We start from the raw sequence: 22,081 nt of genomic DNA, 5'->3' as shown, positions 1-22,081 counted from the left end.
TTAAAATAACATTCTACATGTTTTAAATTGTCACCCAATTTCAAAACACCGCCGTAGTTATTATGATGTAATTAACCAATACTAATGAATGCAAATCCACAATCCCTTCAATCAACTTACATTTCATAGAAGTAATGTTTGTTTTTTTTTTATTTTATTACTTTTAATCGATTTTGAAATACTTACATAAATAGAATCTCCTTTTAAAATTGAACGTTTTAGTTATAGTATGACATACAACGGAAATACCATACATAAACCACAAATACACTTGTGTAAATAGAAGCGCGTGTCTTAATTATTTAATATGATTCAACTATACGAGAACTGATTGGCTGTATGCCTTTTTACGTTAAACGGGTCTCTCCTCACTACACAGAAAATAATGGAATTTACTCCACCAAATAGAGAAGTATGGGTTGGTTGCCAATCCATGCCTAATGTTTACAAAACGCCCATAATTACCAACAACAAATTTTTACGACTATTGTCGCATGCTACTGTGACGCGATGGATCAACGTACCTCCGAAGTATAGAAGCCCGTATGTATGATAGCGGCCATCCATCCAAAACGCGATTCCTACCAACATTGCTTAATTTTGTCTCATCATCAACCCATTTCAGTCCCACAGCTGGGCACGAGTCTCCTCTCAGAATGAGAAGTATTAGGTCATAGTCCACCGTGCTGGCCAGGTGCGTATTTGTAGACTTCACTTTGACATTTTTTTGTATATAAATCTCTCCGGTATGCAGGTTTCCTCACGATGTTTTCCTTCACCGTTTAAGCAAGTGATAATTAATTTCTAATACACACATAATTTTTGAAAAATCAGAGGAGCATGCCTAGGATTTGAACCTCGGACCCCTCGATTAGTTCTCCCCTCGAGTTATCACTGCTATAATTTTGTCTATCAATAAAAAGTTACAAATACGCTTCAAAGCTTCTAAATGAGATTAATAATTACGCGTCCCCTATTACGAAAATATTCCAATAATTTAATATTCCGCAAAAATAAATCGTATGTATAATGACTCTAATAATTCTCTTTTTCATTTAATGTTTCTTTTTATTAGTAATATGTATCTATTAAAATTAGTTCTTAGTAAGAAATTACATATGATGTGAGTATTATTCCTATGACAGAACAATGATTTAATGCTTGTAGGTAATTATTAGCTTTATCAAGTTTCCCTTTCGACATATTTTATTGTTTGTTTATGCCATGTTTTATTACATAGATTATTGCAATAACTCACTTTGAGTTTCAAGTAAGTATTTTTATTAAGTATGAAACTAATATTCGGTATATGTTTGTACCAGATGGCCAGTGGGCATTGCTACCGATGGACATCTGAAATATACTCCATATCGAACAGAGGTTCTACTTGAACAAGCTCACAGATGCGTTGCCACTTCTGATAACTGATATAGGGTTTGTACACAAAACTGCGATGCGACGTCGCATCGCAAAAATCTGCGAGCTCCCTCGACGCATCGCAAGAACTTGCGAATTGATTCGCATCGCACAGTGGTTGTTGTTGTTGGTCACCCTGAGATACGCTACGCCGCACGATATCGCATCGCAGCAATTCGCATCGCAATTTTCTGCGTTGCGAATTCGCATCGCGTCGCATCGCAGTTTTGTGTTCGAGCCCTTAGTCACACTTTAAGTCAGCCGTCACCTACACCTTTCCACCAAAACAAAAGAACTTTACGCCAGAAATAAGCTTGGCGGTAGTACGTTCGTGATTGAAATGTACAAGTTTCTTTTTTATAATATAGGAGTAGCAGACGAGCATGCAGTCCTGATGGTAAGTGGCTACTGCCGCCCATGGACATCTGTAATCATCCTCAGATAGGATAAGATATTCCTACCTGAGGTCGGCCACAGATGCGCCGCTACCCCGGAGGACTAAGCTGGAACCCTTTAAAACGGAACACAGCAGCGCCTAACACTGCTGTTATTAGGCAGAAATTGGTGTGGCGGTGGTGCCGCCGGAGTCGAACCACAAAGGGTTTTACCATCTTCAATGAGTATCAAATTTATTCTATACAGTAGTAGTTGCAATTTAATACGAATAGAAAATATAATACCTACATGAATTGATTGAAATAAGTAAATAGAAGCAAAACAATGAAGAGAGAAAGTGTCTTGTCGCTCTCGTTCATTGCTCGCCATTACCGATACAACGCATTACAGTTGATGTCACTTGTAATCATAGAGGATATGTGTATCTAATGTGACGTATAATTTTTGTATTATATGTTGACTGTATACAAAATTTGTATGCTTTCTAAAACACGTTTGCATACAGGTCTGTAGATGCATTTGACTATATGCGTCTTCCTAATGTAAAAAGTTATTCCCTTAAAATTTAATAGGTAAACTTATTAAACAGAAAGTTGTTGGGTAACTTGATAAAGAGAAAATGATTGGTCAGTATCGTCTCAACAATCCTATAGAATTCCAGCTTTGCTACCTAGACTGGTACTATACATGACAAATAGAATATTATATATGTTAAGGAAACTTTCGAGTTAATGGATCCATTGATCAGGTGAATTATTTTTACATTTTTGATTCCACCTCTAAGTCACCACTACGTACATGGATTTGGATTCGTATAGACTTCAAATTGGTGATTTTCCATTGTTGGTAAACATGGTATAATAGTCACGTTTATTGTTTATCACTTGTTTGTATACTTTTCTGGTTCACTCTACGTGATATACTCATCATAGTTCCTATTAAATTATTAAAATTGTGTGGAAAACACGGCTTCTTTCAGTTCAACTACTGATTGAATTAGTAACGATTAGAAAACAGACAGAACTAGAATATAGAATTAATCTCGCCGGCTATATACGGGATTAATTCTGGTCATCAATTGAACGGGATGTTGTGTGAAAAGGCACATCAGCGAAATTAGATTTGATTTATTTGCGATGCGTAACTAACCACGCGCAATCCTGCAAATACCTTTATCGCGCGGGATTGAGAATGAGTCCCGCGAATACCGAGATTGAAAATTTCTTACGCTATTGCATTCACTATACAGAAGTATAAAAATAAAAGTGTTATTCTAATACATGCATAGATCTATGATGATTAAAATAGACATACACCCAATTGGAAGTCCGCACGCGATTGCGATGAGATTGAAGACACGTAGACCTTGCGCACCCACTCGCCCACCTGAGACGGCCTTATGCAACGCATTGTGCACGTACGTTATCGTTTTACACGAGACAATTAAACTTTATGCACTTGTTTCATATAGACTACATTGCAACAACGTTACACTTTTGTCTATCGTAGGAAAAGTTACGTACTAATTCGAGTTTTTTAATATAGAGGTAGTAGTAAGCGTGCAGTACACGTGATGGTAACTGGCCATTGCTGCTGCTGCTGTTGCTGAATGGACATCTGTAATCAACATCAGATATGGAATGATGTCGGAAACAGATACGTTGCGCCCCTTGAGGACTAAGTTGGAATGCCTCATTTAAGTGTATCTCCCTATTCTCTAATTACAACGTGTATGAGTTTCTTCCCAAAAAAAACTTACTAACATCTTTCTAATTCAAATGGTTCATTAGAGCACAATTATTTCGGTAATTTTCGAGGTCAATTAACACCTATCTCGAATTGGTCTCACCATTCAACAATAAAATAATAGAAGATTAATATCTACTGCTCACCGAATTGCTGCTTCATACAATTTTTTGTATAATTAACTTTGTTTAGCCAGTAAATTTATTGCCATTAATTAATTTGAACTGTTTGCCAAATACGTGTGTGACGTAATCGTTTTTAAGTATCGGTCCTTGTTTTTGTAAAGCCAAAATAAATACACAAAATATATACCTGTTAAATGCTGTATTATTATACATTCCTCTTTTAATAAATGTATCTACTTCCAATTCATATCAACACGTTTTTGTTTAGAACACAAAATCAAGGGTATTTTATAACAATGTATGTATTTTTGAACAAAAACATTCACTTGGTCAACAGCAATCTCATACAACATAGTACGAGATGTTTTATAAGATTATATGCCTTTATTTGAGTTAATTATACCTGAATTCGTTGTCAATATCTTAACCTTGATACAAGCTCAAGTAACCCGCCTCGCGTTACACACTCGTACTGATATGCTGATTTACCAAATCGATTTATGCAGTATTACAAAAAATACGAATTGTTTTATACGTATCCTACAAATGGCAGTCAAATACAAAGCAGATCCAATCTAAAGCAAGTGGCATGTTTCAGTACCTACAGTTCATTGACAGTCAACCTTTAGTGCGGAAAGGACAAAAAATCACGACATGGACTCTTGTGTTAAAACCATGATGTAATGTATTATGTTATTTGAGAAAGAAGGACGAAATGTAACTAATATTAAGACTAGTATGTTTTATTATTTTCTTTATTTATGTCGATGGTCATGATTTTGACTGCATCCTGGGCAGACATCGAAATTATTAGTTTAATTTTATAACCAATATTAATTTATTACATTCGCAAATATTTGTGGCAAAACAGAGGCGGTGATCACTGTTCAGATAGATTACAAAATCATGCTACTTCTATTTCCAAAAAACATGAAATGTCACAACGACTTTGAATAAAATACTATTATATAAACATTTTTATGAAATGGTATATTGACAATTTGACGTCACACTGGTAACATAACGAATTATAAAAATAACATTCTGCGTCACTGCCCTTATACCTAATCTGTTAGCACGAGGCCAACAGCCGGTTGCCGTCCGGTCGAAGATTGCAAAGTGCTTCGTTCAACAGCACCACTCATTTTTATAAGAGAACTTCCATGATTCTCCGCCAGTTAAAACTGTTAAATATTCGCTGTTTTAGGGCGGTAAATTAACATAAAATTAATTAGTACTTAACGTTCATTATTTACATATTTTAAAGACTTACATTTTTAAATAACCGTAAATAAACATAAGAATCTGTTTAATTATCAAATTAACTTGACGCGCCATCAAATGCGGCGACTTACGTTATAAATAATTAAAATAATATGGTCGTAATAAAATTGTTTATAGGTAAACCGCTCCTTATTGGCTCTCATATAAAAGTATTTTAGTATCTCCTTAGTAGTTAAACTTCAGAATGAGCGTATTGGAATCATAGATTGGCCAATGTTATATTTATAATAATGCGAAATATTTTATTGTTCTCTCTCTAAACTGTGTATATACAAAGCAATATCAAAATGTGATGATACGCATGTACTCCTCCCATTTATACAAGAAGCCTTTATACTGTAATTTTGATAAACTTGTAACATTCTTATTATTGTCTAAACAGAACCCGTCCCAGTCTGTTGCCGTGAAAGTGGTGACGAAGAAGGGTATCCAGAAGGCTTCGGAGATCCTGGTGAAAGAGATCAAGATTCTGCGCGAGCTGACGGCACTGCATCACACAAATCTCGTGGCTATGCACGACTGCATGGACAGTCCCGCATATGTCTACGTCGTTATGGAGGTAGGATTAATAAACTTACAATAATTGATGTTCATTACTTTAATAATTGATGATCACTTACTATAATTATGGGTATACCAGTCTCGGTTAGATCATATTCTAGTTAACGCGCGGTTACTTCCGCCTTTATAAACAGTGTCCGAAACACAAAAGACCTATCCTAAGAAATACAAAAACAAAGTACAAAAAAGTTATCTAGTTCTATTGCACAGCAAGCGAATCCTTACACGATAATAAAATGCACAGCAGGGGGCATGTTCTTATTAATCCTGAAACGTAATTAATTCTTTTTGAAAAAAAAATACATTTTATGCTATGTAATTGCTCATATAATACTAGCTGCAGACACCGGTCTCGGTTTTACTAAAGACGACTTGCGATTCTGTAAGTTTGTTTTTCCGATGAGCCTTAGTCGATCGGCGATATATCAGCTGTCATAATAATAATAAAGGCATAATAAAGGCTCGTTGACAAATAAATGATCCTTATATTTTTAAATAGCAAAGTTTTGCGACTAGTACCTACGCCTTTACGAAAAGGACATTTCGGCGATGAGGTCATACCCAGTAGTAAATTATTGTAGTTAACCAAGTAAACATATAATAAGTACATTCTATTTAAAAGTGATTCTTGCTGTTTTTTATTCACTCCATATTCCATTATGTAACTATAACTAGAAATATAAACTTATTTTGTTTTAATTCCCTTATGAGTACGTACGATTAATTAGCAATAGATCATTACCGCATACTCCGTCATGAGCAAATTATAGCCATTGTGCTTCTATTAATTTTATAACTATTTGTTCTTACATTCGCGGATTTGTACACGCGACTTCGTGCATAGTTCTATCTGAGCAATTGTACTGCCTACTGACACAATCGAAATTATACTAGAAATATAAAACAAACACACAATGAAAAATAAAGGAGCATAGAATTAACTTAAAATGTTATTTTAGCGACGCGAGACATTTATCTCCACACTGTATTTGTCTGGTGATCTTTTGATGTGGATATTTCCACTTACACTGTTCTCTGATCATCCTTGAGTAATGTATTAGAAACCAGTGTGATTAAAATTCTAAAACGGTTTGAAATGCCACAGATGCTACAGAGTTTGCCATTTATTATCATCATACATAGTCGTAAAAAATGCGCATATTTTAATGCTATTTTAATTGTCACAGATAACTATATCTATAAAACATTTAGCTATTTATTAAAATTGAGATCAGTGTCTCGATAATCAAATAAAATAAACTATTTAAATTTTATTAAAGTTCTAGTAAAATTTCAACTGAAAATGTCCTAACCTCTACAAGCACAAATAACCGGAACAGCGAAATTACCACACAATAGAGCGATGGTAGTTCGCATTGTTTAATTCGCTGGCCCGTACGGCAACAATTACCAGGAAATTGTAAAGTTATTAGCGGGCATTAGGTGCGTAACCCGCTGGCCTTGCCCTTAATCCATCCGCGATAACAACGTGACACACTGCCCACTTAACGAAGTCTCGAACCACGCTTTTTATCAAATTTTTAACCTCTCCATCCATCCATCCCGCACTCGTTATGAACCGAAATGTCAATGTACTCTTAAGTAATTCATTCGGATTTATCTTTTTGCGCAGTACTAATGTACGCTTCCTATTACAGATAATAAATAGATGATGGCAAAAAATTACGCAAAATAAAGAAGTCCAAGGTTTATTCACCTAATTAGTTTCCTAACTATACATATAACTTCTTGTATGTATTATTTATTAGTGTGTTTATTAGTACCTTCTTGTCGTACAGTGTTACCTACGTTTAATAGGTAATAAGCATCCACAATTCCAAATCTCAATCTTCTATCTCTTAGTCGCCCTACTCTCCCTCCATGAGAACTAGAATGACCTCCCACGTGTGCCACGGCATATACAATAGAGAGGTTAACTTCTCCTCTTTTTAATTATAGCCTAAAATCGTCTATAATGAATGATCTCTAAGCAATTCAAAAATATTTTTACAAACCTGATCGGTACTTTCAGATCAGATATTAGCGCGTTCAAACCATCACTTCAGCTTTATAATATTAGCATAAATAGTGACTATAAAAAGATAAAAAAACGAACAGCTTTATATAATAACGTTAGAAAAAACATCGTCTTTGCCATTTTTATGAATATTTGTGTTATTTATGTATCTCATGTCATCGGGCAACGAGGCACCGCCTAACCTAACCGCACCGCCGCTGCCTTCCGCGTTGTCGCGCCCGCGAGTACTGATTTGAAGCAAGGTCACAAAAGCTTCCTCCAATATTTAATGTTATAAAAACGTCTACATTTATTACGTAGTTGAAGTCAAATCGAGCGTCACAAAAACGTGCAATACGATAAATTTTCATATTTGCAACATTCACGTGATTTGATAACATACTCAACGCAACCTACATAATATTGTGTAGTATTTATTCGTTATGGATTCGTGTGTACTGAAGTTTGTACAAATGCGTAGTAACTGTTTGCCTAGTTAAAGATGTAGTCTGCGTGCAAATACCCACCACGCAGTCTGTGCGTGCCTTATCTGTTGCTACCCTAAAGACTACATATAGGACTTGCTGCGGGACCTTGCAACATTTGTTGCAAATTAAATAAATTAAGCACCTAAAATTCCCCACACAAGAATATAAACCTTGTTTCACGCTAACCATGACTGGTTATTGGTGCCAATGCGCGGTTTGGGTTTTCTGAATTAATACAGATTATTATTAGAATTGGAACATCTTATCTTCTCAATAAGATACATATATAAAATTCTCTTTTCGTCTGTTCGTTCGCTTTTTTATTGGTGGAGGATTTATTCGGGCGCTCTGCGTTTCTTGCATGGGTATGGTGAGCGATAATAAAGGGGTGTTCGTGGGTATGTACCTATCTAATGCTCAAATCTTGCAGCAATAAAAATTAATAATGTTTTACTTACACAATAATTTTATTTTATTAAAAATACTTTTTATAAATATACACATGAATAAAAAGTTATTTATTAAAAATTATTTTACGAGTACATCTTTAATCTTCATACATCTTCACATCTATTCTTCAAATCCGTTGCGGCGACCCATGTTCATCAGGATTGTTACATTTATGAATAATAAATAATTACCGTGCCATAACTTTCATTGCTATGTTTTTAACAGTGGATAATTAGGTAATAAAAGCCCGCGTAAAATTGCACGAGAGCTATTAGTGTATAAAGTTTAATAACAATTTATTCTATAAAGTACCTAATCATGGGAAGGTATTTTATTAATTAATTTTATTATTGTATCGTCAAGTGCATGGAATTTTACTTCAAATAATTTCATCATTTTAACCATAACATAAACACTGAACCGTATTGAATAACACTTAAATTGTCAGTAAAGATTGAAAAATACTGATTTTGCAACGCGTTTAATTTGCCCTTTGTTGGCCGGTGCCACCGTGCTGCCCCACTAACCTTTATATCATTCATTAGTCACAGTTTCAAGAGTCGTGTACGGCTCCTATCAGTGGTTGATAAACCGTTTATATTCGTATTATGTAAATAATCGTACACATAAATTGAACATTAGCAGATATCATTACAATAAATTGGATTTTGATTTGCAGCCCAGTTACTGACTGAATAATAAACATCCTGGATGGGGGCGTAGGGTGCACTACGATAAGAGTATTATTGCAGTTTTGATGTACAACTAACCTTATAAGTACCTAAAACTAGCACTTCTTAATTGTTGCATGTGAATACATTTATTTTGTATACGGGACACCGAAAAAAGCGAACGAACAGACGAAAAAATAATTTTATGTATGTATATTATTGAGAAGATAAGATGTTCCAATTCTAATAATAATCTGTAAATAACCACCTCCTTTTTGAAGTCGGTTAATTAATTCAGAAAACCCAAACCGCGCATTGGCACCAATAACCAGTCATGTTAATCGACTACTGGCCCCATCCAGTCTAATTACCTAATTTTTAGTTAGAGAAACATTGCCAATTTGTATTTGTACTGGATTTTTGTTTCTGTTCTATATACTACACTGTCCTTAAAGACGTTGGTTAACGATTTCGTTAATGTTAATTAATGTACATCTATCAGGAGCTAAGGTCTGTTTAGAACTCTAGAGCCTAGTGTCTTTGCTACCACTAAACTGCTAAGCACCATCCCCGTCGAAACAGTCGCAAAGATCCTTATTTAAAAGACATTCTATCAGCTACACGTGAAATACAATGTCTGCTTGTATAGCTAGGTATGGCAAGTAGACGCTATAGGTATAATTACGCAATTAATTAGTAACAGGAGCTAGCTTCGACATATTAACACGTGTAGCCCACCGCCTCGTGTGCACGGCCGCGAAGTGTGCCGTGTCGCTGATAATAGATTACTGTACTGCGCACAAATGGCGAACGTAGCGACGACACGCGTCTGCGAACCCCGTCCCTCGGCCGTCCGCGAATTAAATATGCGAATACATGCGCGAATTATCGGTCTTTCGTGTTTATAAACAAAGACCCGTTTGTAACTAAATTGCGCAACGTCGAAATAAGTTCCGCGTGTACGATCGTCGCGTAGTAACATTCTTTTGGCAGCTGTTCTTTCTAAATTGACAGACTTTTCTATTGGAAACAGAAAATAGTGCTGTTTTATTTGTATTTTATTTTGCTTACAAATTGTATTATAATCATTTTATTTATTCACTGATTGGAAAGGTCAACTCATTGAAAGTAACAATGCAGATTTTAAATACAATTACTTGGTATTGAAATCATAATAACAATATCAACAGTACAACTTGGATATTTATTTACAGTTTATATACTGCGTTGATAATGTATGTATATGTATACAAACAAAACATTAGCGTTATCGCAATGTTAACGTTATGTAAAAATGGGAAAGTAACGGTATCAACCATGCCGATGCAGCTCAGTTACTGTTATATTTCACTTGGAAAGACGCTTGTTCTTTGTTGCATAGAAAGGCAGTCAGTATGGTTGATCGCTGAGTACAAAAAGGCGGTTACCTTGGTCACATATGTAGTACTATTTGCATGCAAAGAAAAAAAGCTTTTGTGTTAGGTAGGGAAATGTTGCTTTTGGGAGGGAATCACACCCACAAACGCACACCAATGTACTACAATGATTAAATCAATACATCAAAACTGAAGTAAAACGTTGTTGTTTATTAAACAGTATGAAATTAAAGAGAAAATAATTAAGAACACTTCTCAATTTTAGGTATAATCTTAATGATTTTGCGAAACCTGTTTTGCAGTTCACCTATATTTGTTGACGAACCAAGTTCACCGAGTCTTGTCCATGACCGCGCGAGCCCACGCATTAGCCAAATATGCAACAAGACATCACAATTATTAACATACTCATCTACAATGGAAATGAACGTAGCTTGAAATGTTAGATCGTAAAATGCTATTTTGCGTAGGTTGGTTATTGTTGTCAGTAGGTGAATTTGGAAGTTCATCCCGTATTAGAGTTTTTTATATGATAATATATCTATTCATGTTTATAGGCTAACGCTAGTTTTGTATATCAAAGATTCAAGTTAGAAAAATTTTGTCTATCAGTAATTGTCAAATTTCGATCTTAGGAAGACAAAAAATTGATACATTAACACAAAACAGATAAGAGTATTTATATTACCAACCATTAAGGTATCGTTTGTGTGAAAAAATAGGAACATTTATAATTAAAGTCGAAATTCGATCACTGGGCGAAATACTCGTTATATATTAATCGACTATGTTAATCGCGTTCTTATACAGTTCTGTTTATACAAATGGTCACGAATTAGTTACAAACATTTTTGCTACTACCTAATATTATTAGAACCGTTTCAAGGGCAAATAAGCTTGGTTCTTGTTGGTATTTTTGTTGCGTAAAAACTAAAACAGCAGTGCCCTCATCGCAATACAGAGCCAAAGAAAGTTCATTGGCACGCGTTCCTTTTAGTCGACTGAACGTACCTACGTTGTCATGGCTTCGCAAGCTGACTCAGTAATTACCCACATCTCTTTGACCGATTAAGACAGATGTGCGCACATTTTTTATAAGTCATTGTATCGCAATGGCGTACCGCTTCCTTTATTATCTCCTTTGATACGTACAAAGATAAATGCTCGATGTTGTAAGGTATATGTTTATGTTTGTCACGAGAACACAGGGATGGCCAAATATCGTATATTACCAGAGATGTACTATTTACTAATTAGACTCTGCGATCTACCAATTGCAATCTACCAATTTATCTCACTCTTCCATAGGAGTGTTGGTCGACAAAATACGTCACACTAGTATAAGAAAAGTTGCATGCTTTTGAGAATTCTTCAACATAGCACAGTAAATATATATGTAAGTATGACTTTAACCTTTCTCATTCTAAAAGTAACCGCCCAGAAGTGACTCATAAATACAAATGGTGACAATGGATTCACGAAACATTCACGGAAAGTCGAATGAATACTGGGAAAGATTTTGAAAAGGATATTTAGAAAACACGATGTTCACATGGATAAAAGGAATATAAACAAAAGAAAAACTTTTTGATATTGATCTTAACCAGTTGCGCTCAAAAGGTTTTGTATAAGATGAAAAGTATAACATGAAAGCAGAACAAGTTCTTATATTTTTACGTCCCTCTGACTGCCCTCGGCATCAGAAACCTGGTTATTTTATAAGTTTTATTATTTATTTTAGAAAGTTATGAACATATTATGTATCCTCGAATAAAATTAATTTCCTTTCAATACTCGCAATGCAGATACAGTGTCGATCTACTTATGTCAGTATTATGTGATTTGAGTGGACAAAATGACTTACTTCATAAGTGAAACGAAACTAGTATTCGCATACGCTTGCCGCTTACAACAGATATTACTCAATATTGCAATTTGAATGGTTCACGTGGACCTTTGGAAATGTTAGTGTTAACTGGAATAAATGCCCTTTTCATTTTTATATGTGCAATTAACAATATAATTCCAATGATTGCAGTATTATTTTAAATAAACATGACTTTCGAAATAAAACGTATCATGAACTATTTCCTTGTTATGTATATTATATACACTTATGTTTATTTTGATATAAGCGTATTAGAGTGCATTATGTAACGGCGTGTGTCAGTCTTTGCCCGAGTTCATGTTCACGTGCAGTTTATACGTAGGAAAGCTGATGTCATCTGAGCTGACGATAATACGCTGCAGGCAAAAGTATCGATTGCCTTGGAGTCGTGACGTCCACTGCTCGGTAGAGATCTGAAGTACACGACTTAAGAGACAGTAGACTTAAGATTCGATGTAAAATAATAGGAATTACCAAAATGTAAACAGAATTTTGTGATTACAAAATTATTGACGGAGAAAAAAATGTAAGCGCTGACCGAAATATATGCTTTAGATAATCTGATAAGCGTATATAATCACGTCGAATAGTTCATGATTATTAGGTACATGTTACGTGTAACGTTGCACAGCTGCGGATAGCGCCCAACAATTTGTGACCTCGTGTTTGCATTAATAAATGCGCCCCGCTCTCGGGCCCTACAATTTGCACGTGGCCAGCCCGGCCTTGGATATTCTCAATAGGGCTTCACTTAGTACTGATAGCAACGAATACATCGCGAATTCTATTTTGACGTGGGAAGTGTGGGAACAGACCCAGGTTAAGTTTAATCGACAAATATCTTACACAAATTGAAGTTCAGTTTAAATTATCTGATATATTTTGGCAATGCAATTTAACAATGATGACAATAATTTTTGTAGGGTTTTTTTTTTGTTAAAAGGAGATTTTACATGGTAAATTCGTTTCCTATTTTCGTTTGGTTGGCTTGATTTACCTTCTCGACGTCATCTGACGTCGTGGAGTAACATGAACTAATAAGCTCTATACTGCACTTGAATCCATTATTTTGTGTCGTTCACTACTAAGTTATTAAAAGTTAGATTATTTGACGTCCTTTGGTAATGGTTTGGTTTGGTTTGGTCGAAGAGTTTCATTTAAATAATGTGTCTTTCAAATAACTACAACGTAATCGTTATATAGAGAGGAAGGGTTTTCTTTGACAGGTTTGGTTTAAAACCAAATCAAATCGCCCGCCCAAACTCAAAATCCAACACCGACGCTGAGACACAGTTATATTGTTATGAAATCATTGAAATCAACTTGTTTCTTTGTTTTGATATGATAAATCTTATAACTGGTGTGCTATGGGCTAATCAACGCGCATGATTACATCAGATTGCGGTTTCTCCACCGTGTTGGCCATTTACGATCTGGAAAGTAATGGCCGGATATCAGTGTCACTGCTTTCTATCACAAAGTAATGTTTCTGCGATATTTGCTGTTTGTAATCATACGATTATAATCATGTGTATTGCTATTTGTATTACATTAGGGGCCGTTCAAGTATTACGTAACGCAATTTTTGAAGATTTTTGCCCCCCCCCTCCCCCCCTTGTAACGCACCGTAACGTTTTTCTATACCCCCCCCCCCTAACGTTACGTAACACTCGAGTGTCAATTTTTACCCTAAACTCGCTAAAAAGTTATGTTATAGTTTATATCCTTGGGATACTTTTACTTACATATTTACTTTATAATACTAAGAAATAACATCAATGAAAAATCTAGGGATTCCCCGTGAAATATGAACGAAAAGATTTGCCAACTTGCGAGAACAAATTAAAAATGACAACCAGACTATACAAAGAGCGTGTTCAGCCGAACTAGGTCTCCTGAGTATTCTAAGTTAGTTTAAGTATAGTCAAAGCATACATACTGCTAAACTGTACTATACTTAGTCTAACTCAGAATACTCAGGACTTATTTCGGCTGAACCAGCTCATTCAAGGGATTTCCCGTAAAACGTAAATGAAAAGGGTTGCCAATTTAGGAGGTTTAATTCCCTATTTTTTTATTAAAAAATGTTACGTAACGTGTATTACGGAAGACCCCCTCCCGCCCCTGTAACGCATCGTAACGTTTCACAAGACCCCCCCTCCCCCCCAAATTGCGTTACGTAATACTTGAACGGTCCCTTAACGTCATGTTATAATTTGTTTTTCTATCCAGAAATCTAGATCGTTATTTCTTATGTTATGAATCGCTATAATCTATGATTGATAATCTTACAGTTTATATTATATGTAAGCGTCATTAGACGTAAAAGGAAATGTATGACGTTAGTAGTCACGATTATCTATGGGTAATACATATTGCGTTAAGTCTTCAAATGTAAATGTGTTTTTACGTAGGTACATCTTTACAGTACTTTGATTTCTACAGAAGTGATCACAGACTGAAATTTAAAGAAATTGTAAAACGCAACATGACAATGACGTATAAGTAAAATGTATGAAATTTTATTAGATTTTCTCCGACACTATTTTCATAATGAAAACAAGCAAACTTAGCTCATAAGACGTCATCATAAGCAATAAAATTACCAACTTATGTGTTTTGAACATGTTATTATCACGAATTGTAAATACGAGTAGTACATGAACCCACTGCGGTGTCATTGATCCATTATTTAAGTACCTACGCCGGATATTTTGGTTCAAGTCACATATAAACAATCAAATGCATTTTTGGAAGAAAGTGCGTGAACCAGACAGCGTCGAATAAAAAGATTATTGACCTAAACATTTGAACGCAACGTGCCCATGCATGGTGTAATCCAGGGGCTCCCAACCTTTTCTTGGTCAGCGACCATTTTTAAGTCATTCTTGTTAGCATGGACCACCATGCTATGTATAATAAAAATAAACTGTAATTATCAAACTGCAACTTTAATTTTGAACTCAATAGAAACAAACATGGAAGGATATAATAATATTTTAGGATAAACTTTTGTAATTTTGTAATAATTTGATTTCTGAGCTTGCTTTTTCTTTACTAGTTCGTTTATCTCACGACTACTATTATTAACCAAAGCTACCAAAATCATCACTTACTTTGAAATGGTTCACCGCCTGCTAAATTTAAAATTGTTCGCGGACCATATTTTGGCTGGTGGTCCACGGGCCACTGGTTGGGAACCCCTGGCGTAACCTAACGGAACGGTGCGGGTGTCGCGGTCCGACAAGCAACCAGTCAATCACACATCCGCCCGCATCCGCATTGCCAGTCTTATCGTGACCTGTTCTCTTCATCTACAACTTTTTTTGACAAGATTGAAGCACCAAGCGAGCATGTAGTTCACCTAATGGTAATTGGTCACTGTCACTCGTGGACATCTCTAACTAACTCTGTACCTATATAACAAAAGTTATTTCTACCTGAAGTCGGTTACAGATGTGATGCCATTCCTGAGGATTAAGATGGTCGCCCTAGATGAAAGTCATTTACAAATGTAGGCCGAACTGATAGAAAACCAATTTAGAATAAGCTTTTAATATAAACTTTAAAATAGGCATTTAAATTAAATGAACCAACAATCACTTCTATGTTACATAGTTGTGTAGAATCATCTGTGAACTTCAGTGACCTAAAGTAGTTACTCTTGATTTAACTATACATACACGTACAGTAACAAACAGTAAGGCAACGAGTTATTATCAGTAGCGTTTATACAGTTATATGATCCAGTTAATGTTGAGCAAAATAAAGATATAGAAATGCAGTATACGTGAAAAATTATAATTTATTCATATTAATTAATTTAAATACAAAATAAATTGTGTAGGCATTGACACGCTGGTTGGAATATTAACATATTTACACAAGAAAATACTCTACCTTAATGATACTTATACTACCTATATTTGTCGATCTAATTTATCTTACAACACGCATTATATACATTCATCACAAATATATTCCGACTTGAGTTTAATTAAAAAACGTAAACACCACTTTTAGACGAAACTGTAGCACACAACAAAAGTGATACTTTTGACACTTTCAAATGGATTACACTTGATCGTCTCTTCCACGTAATAAAATGATCACTTGACCTAGACGGGCGACTTGTCCTGTAATGGAATTTCCTCTGGCGACGTTCCATTGGCATTTCCTCCTGGACGTTCATTTGGTGGCCTAGGAGTGGAGCTGAATCTTTTCTTGATAGAGCTCCAGTTTTTCTTTATTGTAACTCCGGCCACTATAACAACCATACCAGCAACGATGATGGCAATGATGCTTCTGTCGACTCCTCCTGATTTAGTGTCAGAAGTCTTTGCTCCTATTTTCACATCTCCTTCAGTGGTAGTAGGCTCTACCTCCTTGGGAGCATCCACTATAGTGTTCGACGGAGCAACGTCAGCAGGTGCATTGCTGATTTTAGATCTAAGTGAAAATTCATTTGTTAAGGCAACCTTCTCATTTACTGGCGCACTAGTAGTTAATTCTGTGAGGCTTGTTAGCGGTGATACATTAGCAGACTCTCCTTTATTTGATTTTGAATCGGTAGGAATATTTAGTGAGGGATCGGCATCTTCTTTTTCTTCTTCCTCAGTATCACCAGGATGCGGTATTATTGCAGGTAAGACAACATTAAACATTTCATGGTCAATCTTTTCAGGAGCATCAGGACAATCATAGGACTCTTTATCACAAGATCCTGTGCACACTGATTCCAGATTTTCTTTTAAGCGACCGCATATATCTTGTAATAATTCCGGCGTCGATGTCGCTAAAGTTACCTTCCTTAATTTACTGAAGCCTGAAAAAACATCTGGTGACAGTGCCTGAAAAAATGTTTTTAAGTAGCGTATAATTTTTTTAATTCATTTATTTTCAGTATTGTGTAACCTGATTTAAAGAAAGTGTACCCAGTGGGCCATTAAAAGGGTTGGAACCAACTGAATTTAATATGTTTGGGAAAGGTTTTTTGATTATTAATTATTAAAATTTACCGTTCTCATGTCATTGCCGCCGAGATCCAATTCTTCCAACTTGGTCAGCGATAAACTGTTCTTCAAATCTTTTGGATATTCAATAAGACGATTATTTGCTAGTTTCAGGACTACCAGCTCTGGAAGTTCGCTGACTGACTGAAATTATTATAAGTTTAGGATTAAAATAACTGTATTATGTATTATAAAAATAAAATTTAGTTTAAAAAGTAGTATATACTTACTCCAGATGTTAATTCCATGATCAAATTATCGTTCGCGTTAAGTTCTTTAAGGTTCTTCAGTGAGGATACTTGCTTTGGAATTTCTGTTATTTTGTTCTTCTGTATATTCAATTTTGTAGTGCTAGGGTCTATCGGGCTCGGAAATTCAGTAAGGCCGTATCCCGCACAATCTACGACAAATTCCTCTCCCTCTGTATTGCATACACATGGAGTTGGGCATGGTGTTGCATTATCAGTACTAGAAATGACTTCATTATGCGCTTTGGCTTCTACTTCCTCTAATTCAGGGGAGGCGCTAAATTCGGTCGTCGTATGTAACGTTGGATCCTCAACCACGCCCTCTCCACTACCTTCAATTACGACATTGTCATTTTCTGAATGGTTATCTGGAGGAAATTGATTATCGGTCTCAATGGGAATCGTCAACTCATCGTGACTTTGGGCTTTCACATATCCACACCTGAAAAAATAATTTTCCTGGATTATTAACACGTGACATTCAAAATGAAATAAGTATCTTTTGTTTTATCGTAACGAGCTGACGTAAAATTACTAAGTACAGAGATAAGAAAATGATAGCTGCTAGGGCGTAACCTGTACTGTGATCTCAATATACCGACACTTATCGACCAAAAAGTTCAATCAAAACCTTACATAATATATCTATTTTAAATCAAAGTTTATAATAAGGATAGTATTATGTACATCTTAAATCGTACTTAATGTTACAGAAATTGCAATACATACAATTTATGTTCTTGAGTGGAAATTTAAATTTTGGCATTATTACATTTGAAAAGCAGCTAAGAATGCCAAAAACATAATTTTCCAGAACACTTTTACTTTCCATCTCAATCAAGGTACCTGTTCAATAATTTTGTTGAGCATTTATATTCGTAATAGTAAATTACACTTACAACAGGACTGCCAAGAATAACAAACAAAGGCGGCTCCGCTTCATGGCCACTAGGAGATGGGAACTGTGATATACAATACACTAGTGATGCAAGTAGGTCCTCTCCTGGCGCTAGTACTGGCGGTGCGCACAGCGCGTAACTCACTGACACTTATAACTATTATCACTCTTGATGATAAGATTACCAACGGCATGGACAAGCTTATCACAAATCAAGCTCGATAACGAGCATAGACGTGAAAAATATATTAGTTCTTCGATTTCCAATTTTTATCGCCCACTGTTATGGGAAAAGATATTAACAGAATGCTTGTCTTTGTTAATGAGAGATAGAAATAACAATTCTTAATCATCACTACCGGTGCCGCCGTTATTAGAAATGGAACTATCCACCAAACATTTTTACAATTTGACAAATTCTGCCTACTAAAAAATTGACTTGTGGTCGGCAAACATTTTATATACTGCCATATAGATCTCGAGCATTATGTAATTAAAAATAATTATGTTAAAAGTGTGATTAAATGTGATTGTGAATAAATGTAGTAATGTTACCTAATTAGCACCATTTGATTTGATATTGCGTGCCCAGGAAAATAAATTCCGAATTGTAATACAAGTAAAAATTATAAATACGAGTAGTATTAAAGGTCAGTGGCAATGGTAATAGATACATGCGTATCGCATAGCGATAATAGAAGCTGCGGGAAATTGATCTATTTATACTGTAAACATTTTTAGTTCTTTCTTAGGTTGATATTCTAAACCGGAACAGTTTAAACGCATACTTATTGGAATCTAGCGAAATGATTAAATGTAAATTCGCAGTAGTGTTATCTTTATCGAAATGACGTGTATTTCAGTATTACCGCAGAATATAAGAATTACAGCGTTGATCTACTTTTCAAGTGTAGATAATGGAGTTTACATACAAATGGTGCCTTCCATCTTAGTTTTACTTTGTAAATTCGCAATTCACATTCATTAATAATATTTCAAGTTCGCGCTACGTATATTACATTAGCAATGTATAAGTGTAATTACCCCTTGTAAATACTTTTGATAATGTTTAAAATTATTTTTGGGCCATAGCAAACTAGCTATTTTTAGCAGCATCGATTCTCGTTTGGGGGGTTGCATCGATGCTGCATCACGTTTTGGCGACTAGCTGCGTTCGGTCGCGGTATCCAAAATGCGCGTTTTAGTGTCTGCATGCATCACATTCTTGTGACCAAGTACGCCCGATCGTTTTTCGAAGAAATTATAGTCAAAAATCGTTTATTATAACGTTAGCACTAGTGTTTAATGTCTACGGTGTTGAGCATTTGATAGCTTCCGAAAAACACCTAAATAATCGATCGCAGCTACTAAAAGTAGTTAGTCTGCGGGAGCCGTTAGGAAGCCGTCGGCTCGTTAACGAATTCCCTACGCCCTCCATGCACACAGTCATATTTATGTATTCTTATTTACATTATAACGCTTGTCTGCAATGTACAAGTTAGTATTACATAGCAGTAGTGCAATTTGGCTGGGACTTTCTCACACAAATAGACAACTTTACATAAGATAGAGTTACATGTAGATAGGATGGATGGATTATAAATAGTCGTCCTAATGTAAACGCTTTGCCTAGATATATAGATACGATTTTCGTTCATAGAAATATTTAATGAGATTTGTAATAATCCTCTGGAAATCGTCTAAAGATAAATTTGCTTTAGATAATCGCCTAAAATATTAAATTTTTTGGACCAACTCTGATAAAAAAATTAGGCTATACGTGAAGGTCATATTTGTTAAAGAGTTTTACAAGGTTGTATAATTGATGTGTGTGGTCTTATATATGTACCACAACACAGGGAATCCTATACTAAGGCTGAGTATAGAAAGCGTTAATTGTTAGCTAATCAAGATATTTATTCACACAGTGGAATAAATGAAGTTAGATGTATTTAATATTCATGATTTCCGCCTAATTATAATATTTAGCTATTATCAGGCAGAAATCCAGGCACTTAGATACACTATGTACTTACCTAATGCGTTCAATACTCTTCGATTGTATTGGTCTACGTATAGAATTTATTTTACTTAGTACTTTGAAGCACAAGTAAAATATAAGTTCGAGTTCGTTTAAATGGATATATTTTATGCTAATCGGCAATTTCATAAATGGCGATTAGTCATCCATAAACAGCCATATTCACGCAAATATTTTGTCACGAATTTACCTTTATACGTCTTAGTCACAATTTATGGAACTCCTCCCTTCCGTAAATAAGTTATGTGAAGTTTGGTTACCCCTTTTCGTCATATTGTAATTAAAATTCAAAGCTAGTGATATTAATTACGGCCTGTCACGCTTGCGATAGGGTGGGTTTAAATCACACCCTTCTGATTTTTCGAAGTTATGTTCGTATTACAGAATTTATACATTAATCATTATGATTTGCTAAAACAGTCAAAGAAAACATATTAAACATATTATGTGAACATGAAAACATCGCTAGATTTATAAAAGCTACTAATTTGCCGTACCAATTTGGTGAACTATGACCTGAATCAGCGGTCGGTTATCTTTTGGGGAACATAGACCACATAGTAGTTACATGGGGTAATGATGAGCCGCATTCAGAAGTGCCTCTGAGATATTGCTTGGCGAAAGATAATCCGTCGTCTAGAATAAATTGTACCTACGCGCGCGAGAACTTGGGATTTAGGAAGGTTCGTGGGCCACAGGTTGCCAAACGGCACCTATACTGTTTTCATTCTAAGAAGGAGACACTTGACTAACAGAAACACCGAAATGGTCACGTTGATCATCAAGTTATCTCTGTTATCGCTTTTCTTCCAGTATTGCAACGGGGGCGATCTGGCGGACTACCTACAGGCGAATCGGCTGCTGAGCGAAGGCACCATCCGCACGTTCCTGCGGCAGCTGGCGGAGGCGATGCGCGCCATCCACGCCAAGGGCATCGTGCACCGCGACCTCAAGCCGCAGAACATTCTGCTCACTCACAACGTCACGCCGCCGAGGACGCCCCATCCCTCCGAAATTACCCTTAAAATTGGTACGTCGGTTTGTACGGATTTGCGATTTAAATAGGCATAATAATCATAATTTGTAACATTAATTTCATTAGAAACATTAATTTCCTATGCTACTAATATTAGGCACTGTTTTGAGTACATTTTTTGAGATTTTTAAAGAGTTTTTCATCAGAGTGTATATTTTATGTATGTAATTTAAAATCCTTATAATGTAACAGAGTAGTAATACATAACATTATATGCTACTTTTAAATATTTCAAGTATGTACTTACGTTATAATTCGATAAAGATCTTAATGAACGTCTGGTGACGTTTAAATAGGGCGCGATTGTTGGCAGAGGACAATATAGAGAACGCTATAATACATTTTATATAAAGTTTGGTTTATTTAAATTTTGTTTAAGCATTATCAACATTTGGACCTTACTTTATTTTTATAAGCAATCCAATATT

General features: G+C 35.4%; 2 protein-coding genes across 3 annotated transcripts in view; one reads left to right on the top strand and one right to left on the bottom strand.

The window, feature by feature from the left end:
• Atg1 (serine/threonine-protein kinase unc-51-like protein Atg1) overlaps positions 1 to 22,081 on the top strand; it is a 40,530-nt gene that overhangs the window by 5,037 nt on the left and 13,412 nt on the right. For both annotated transcript variants that reach the window (XM_073093289.1, XM_073093288.1), the window contains exons 2-3: positions 5,350 to 5,526; positions 21,431 to 21,647. In XM_073093289.1, coding sequence (XP_072949390.1) covers positions 5,350 to 5,526; positions 21,431 to 21,647 — 394 coding nt within the window. The remainder of the gene's footprint in view (positions 1 to 5,349; positions 5,527 to 21,430; positions 21,648 to 22,081) is intronic.
• Positions 16,218 to 18,715, bottom strand: LOC140757190 (uncharacterized). The gene is made up of 4 exons (XM_073092728.1): positions 18,578 to 18,715; positions 17,661 to 18,120; positions 17,437 to 17,574; positions 16,218 to 17,268 (listed from the first exon to the last, which is right to left on the bottom strand). The coding sequence occupies exons 1-4, from the start codon at positions 18,619 to 18,621 to the stop codon at positions 16,537 to 16,539; spliced, it is 1,374 nt and encodes a 457-aa protein (XP_072948829.1). The 5' UTR covers positions 18,622 to 18,715; the 3' UTR covers positions 16,218 to 16,536.

The sequence above is a fragment of the Epargyreus clarus genome, unplaced genomic scaffold (assembly GCF_041222505.1).
Source record: "Epargyreus clarus isolate Ecla_fem2 unplaced genomic scaffold, WU_Ecla_fem_2.2 ptg000004l, whole genome shotgun sequence".
Taxonomy (NCBI): domain Eukaryota; kingdom Metazoa; phylum Arthropoda; class Insecta; order Lepidoptera; family Hesperiidae; genus Epargyreus; species Epargyreus clarus.
Note: the sequence above shows the minus strand (reverse complement) of the source record. Positions and strands in the feature narration are given on the sequence as shown.

Excerpts from the sequence above, each read along its gene's own strand:
- LOC140757190 (XM_073092728.1), bottom strand. The coding sequence starts at position 18,621 with ATGAAGCGGAGCCGCCTTTGTTTGTTATTCTTGGCAGTCCTGTT. Across the intron at positions 17,575-17,660 it reads TCATGGAATTAACATCTGGA|TCAGTCAGCGAACTTCCAGA; the intron begins GTAAGTATATAC and ends TAATAATTTCAG. Across the intron at positions 17,269-17,436 it reads GCGGCAATGACATGAGAACG|GCACTGTCACCAGATGTTTT; the intron begins GTAAATTTTAAT and ends ACATTTTTTCAG.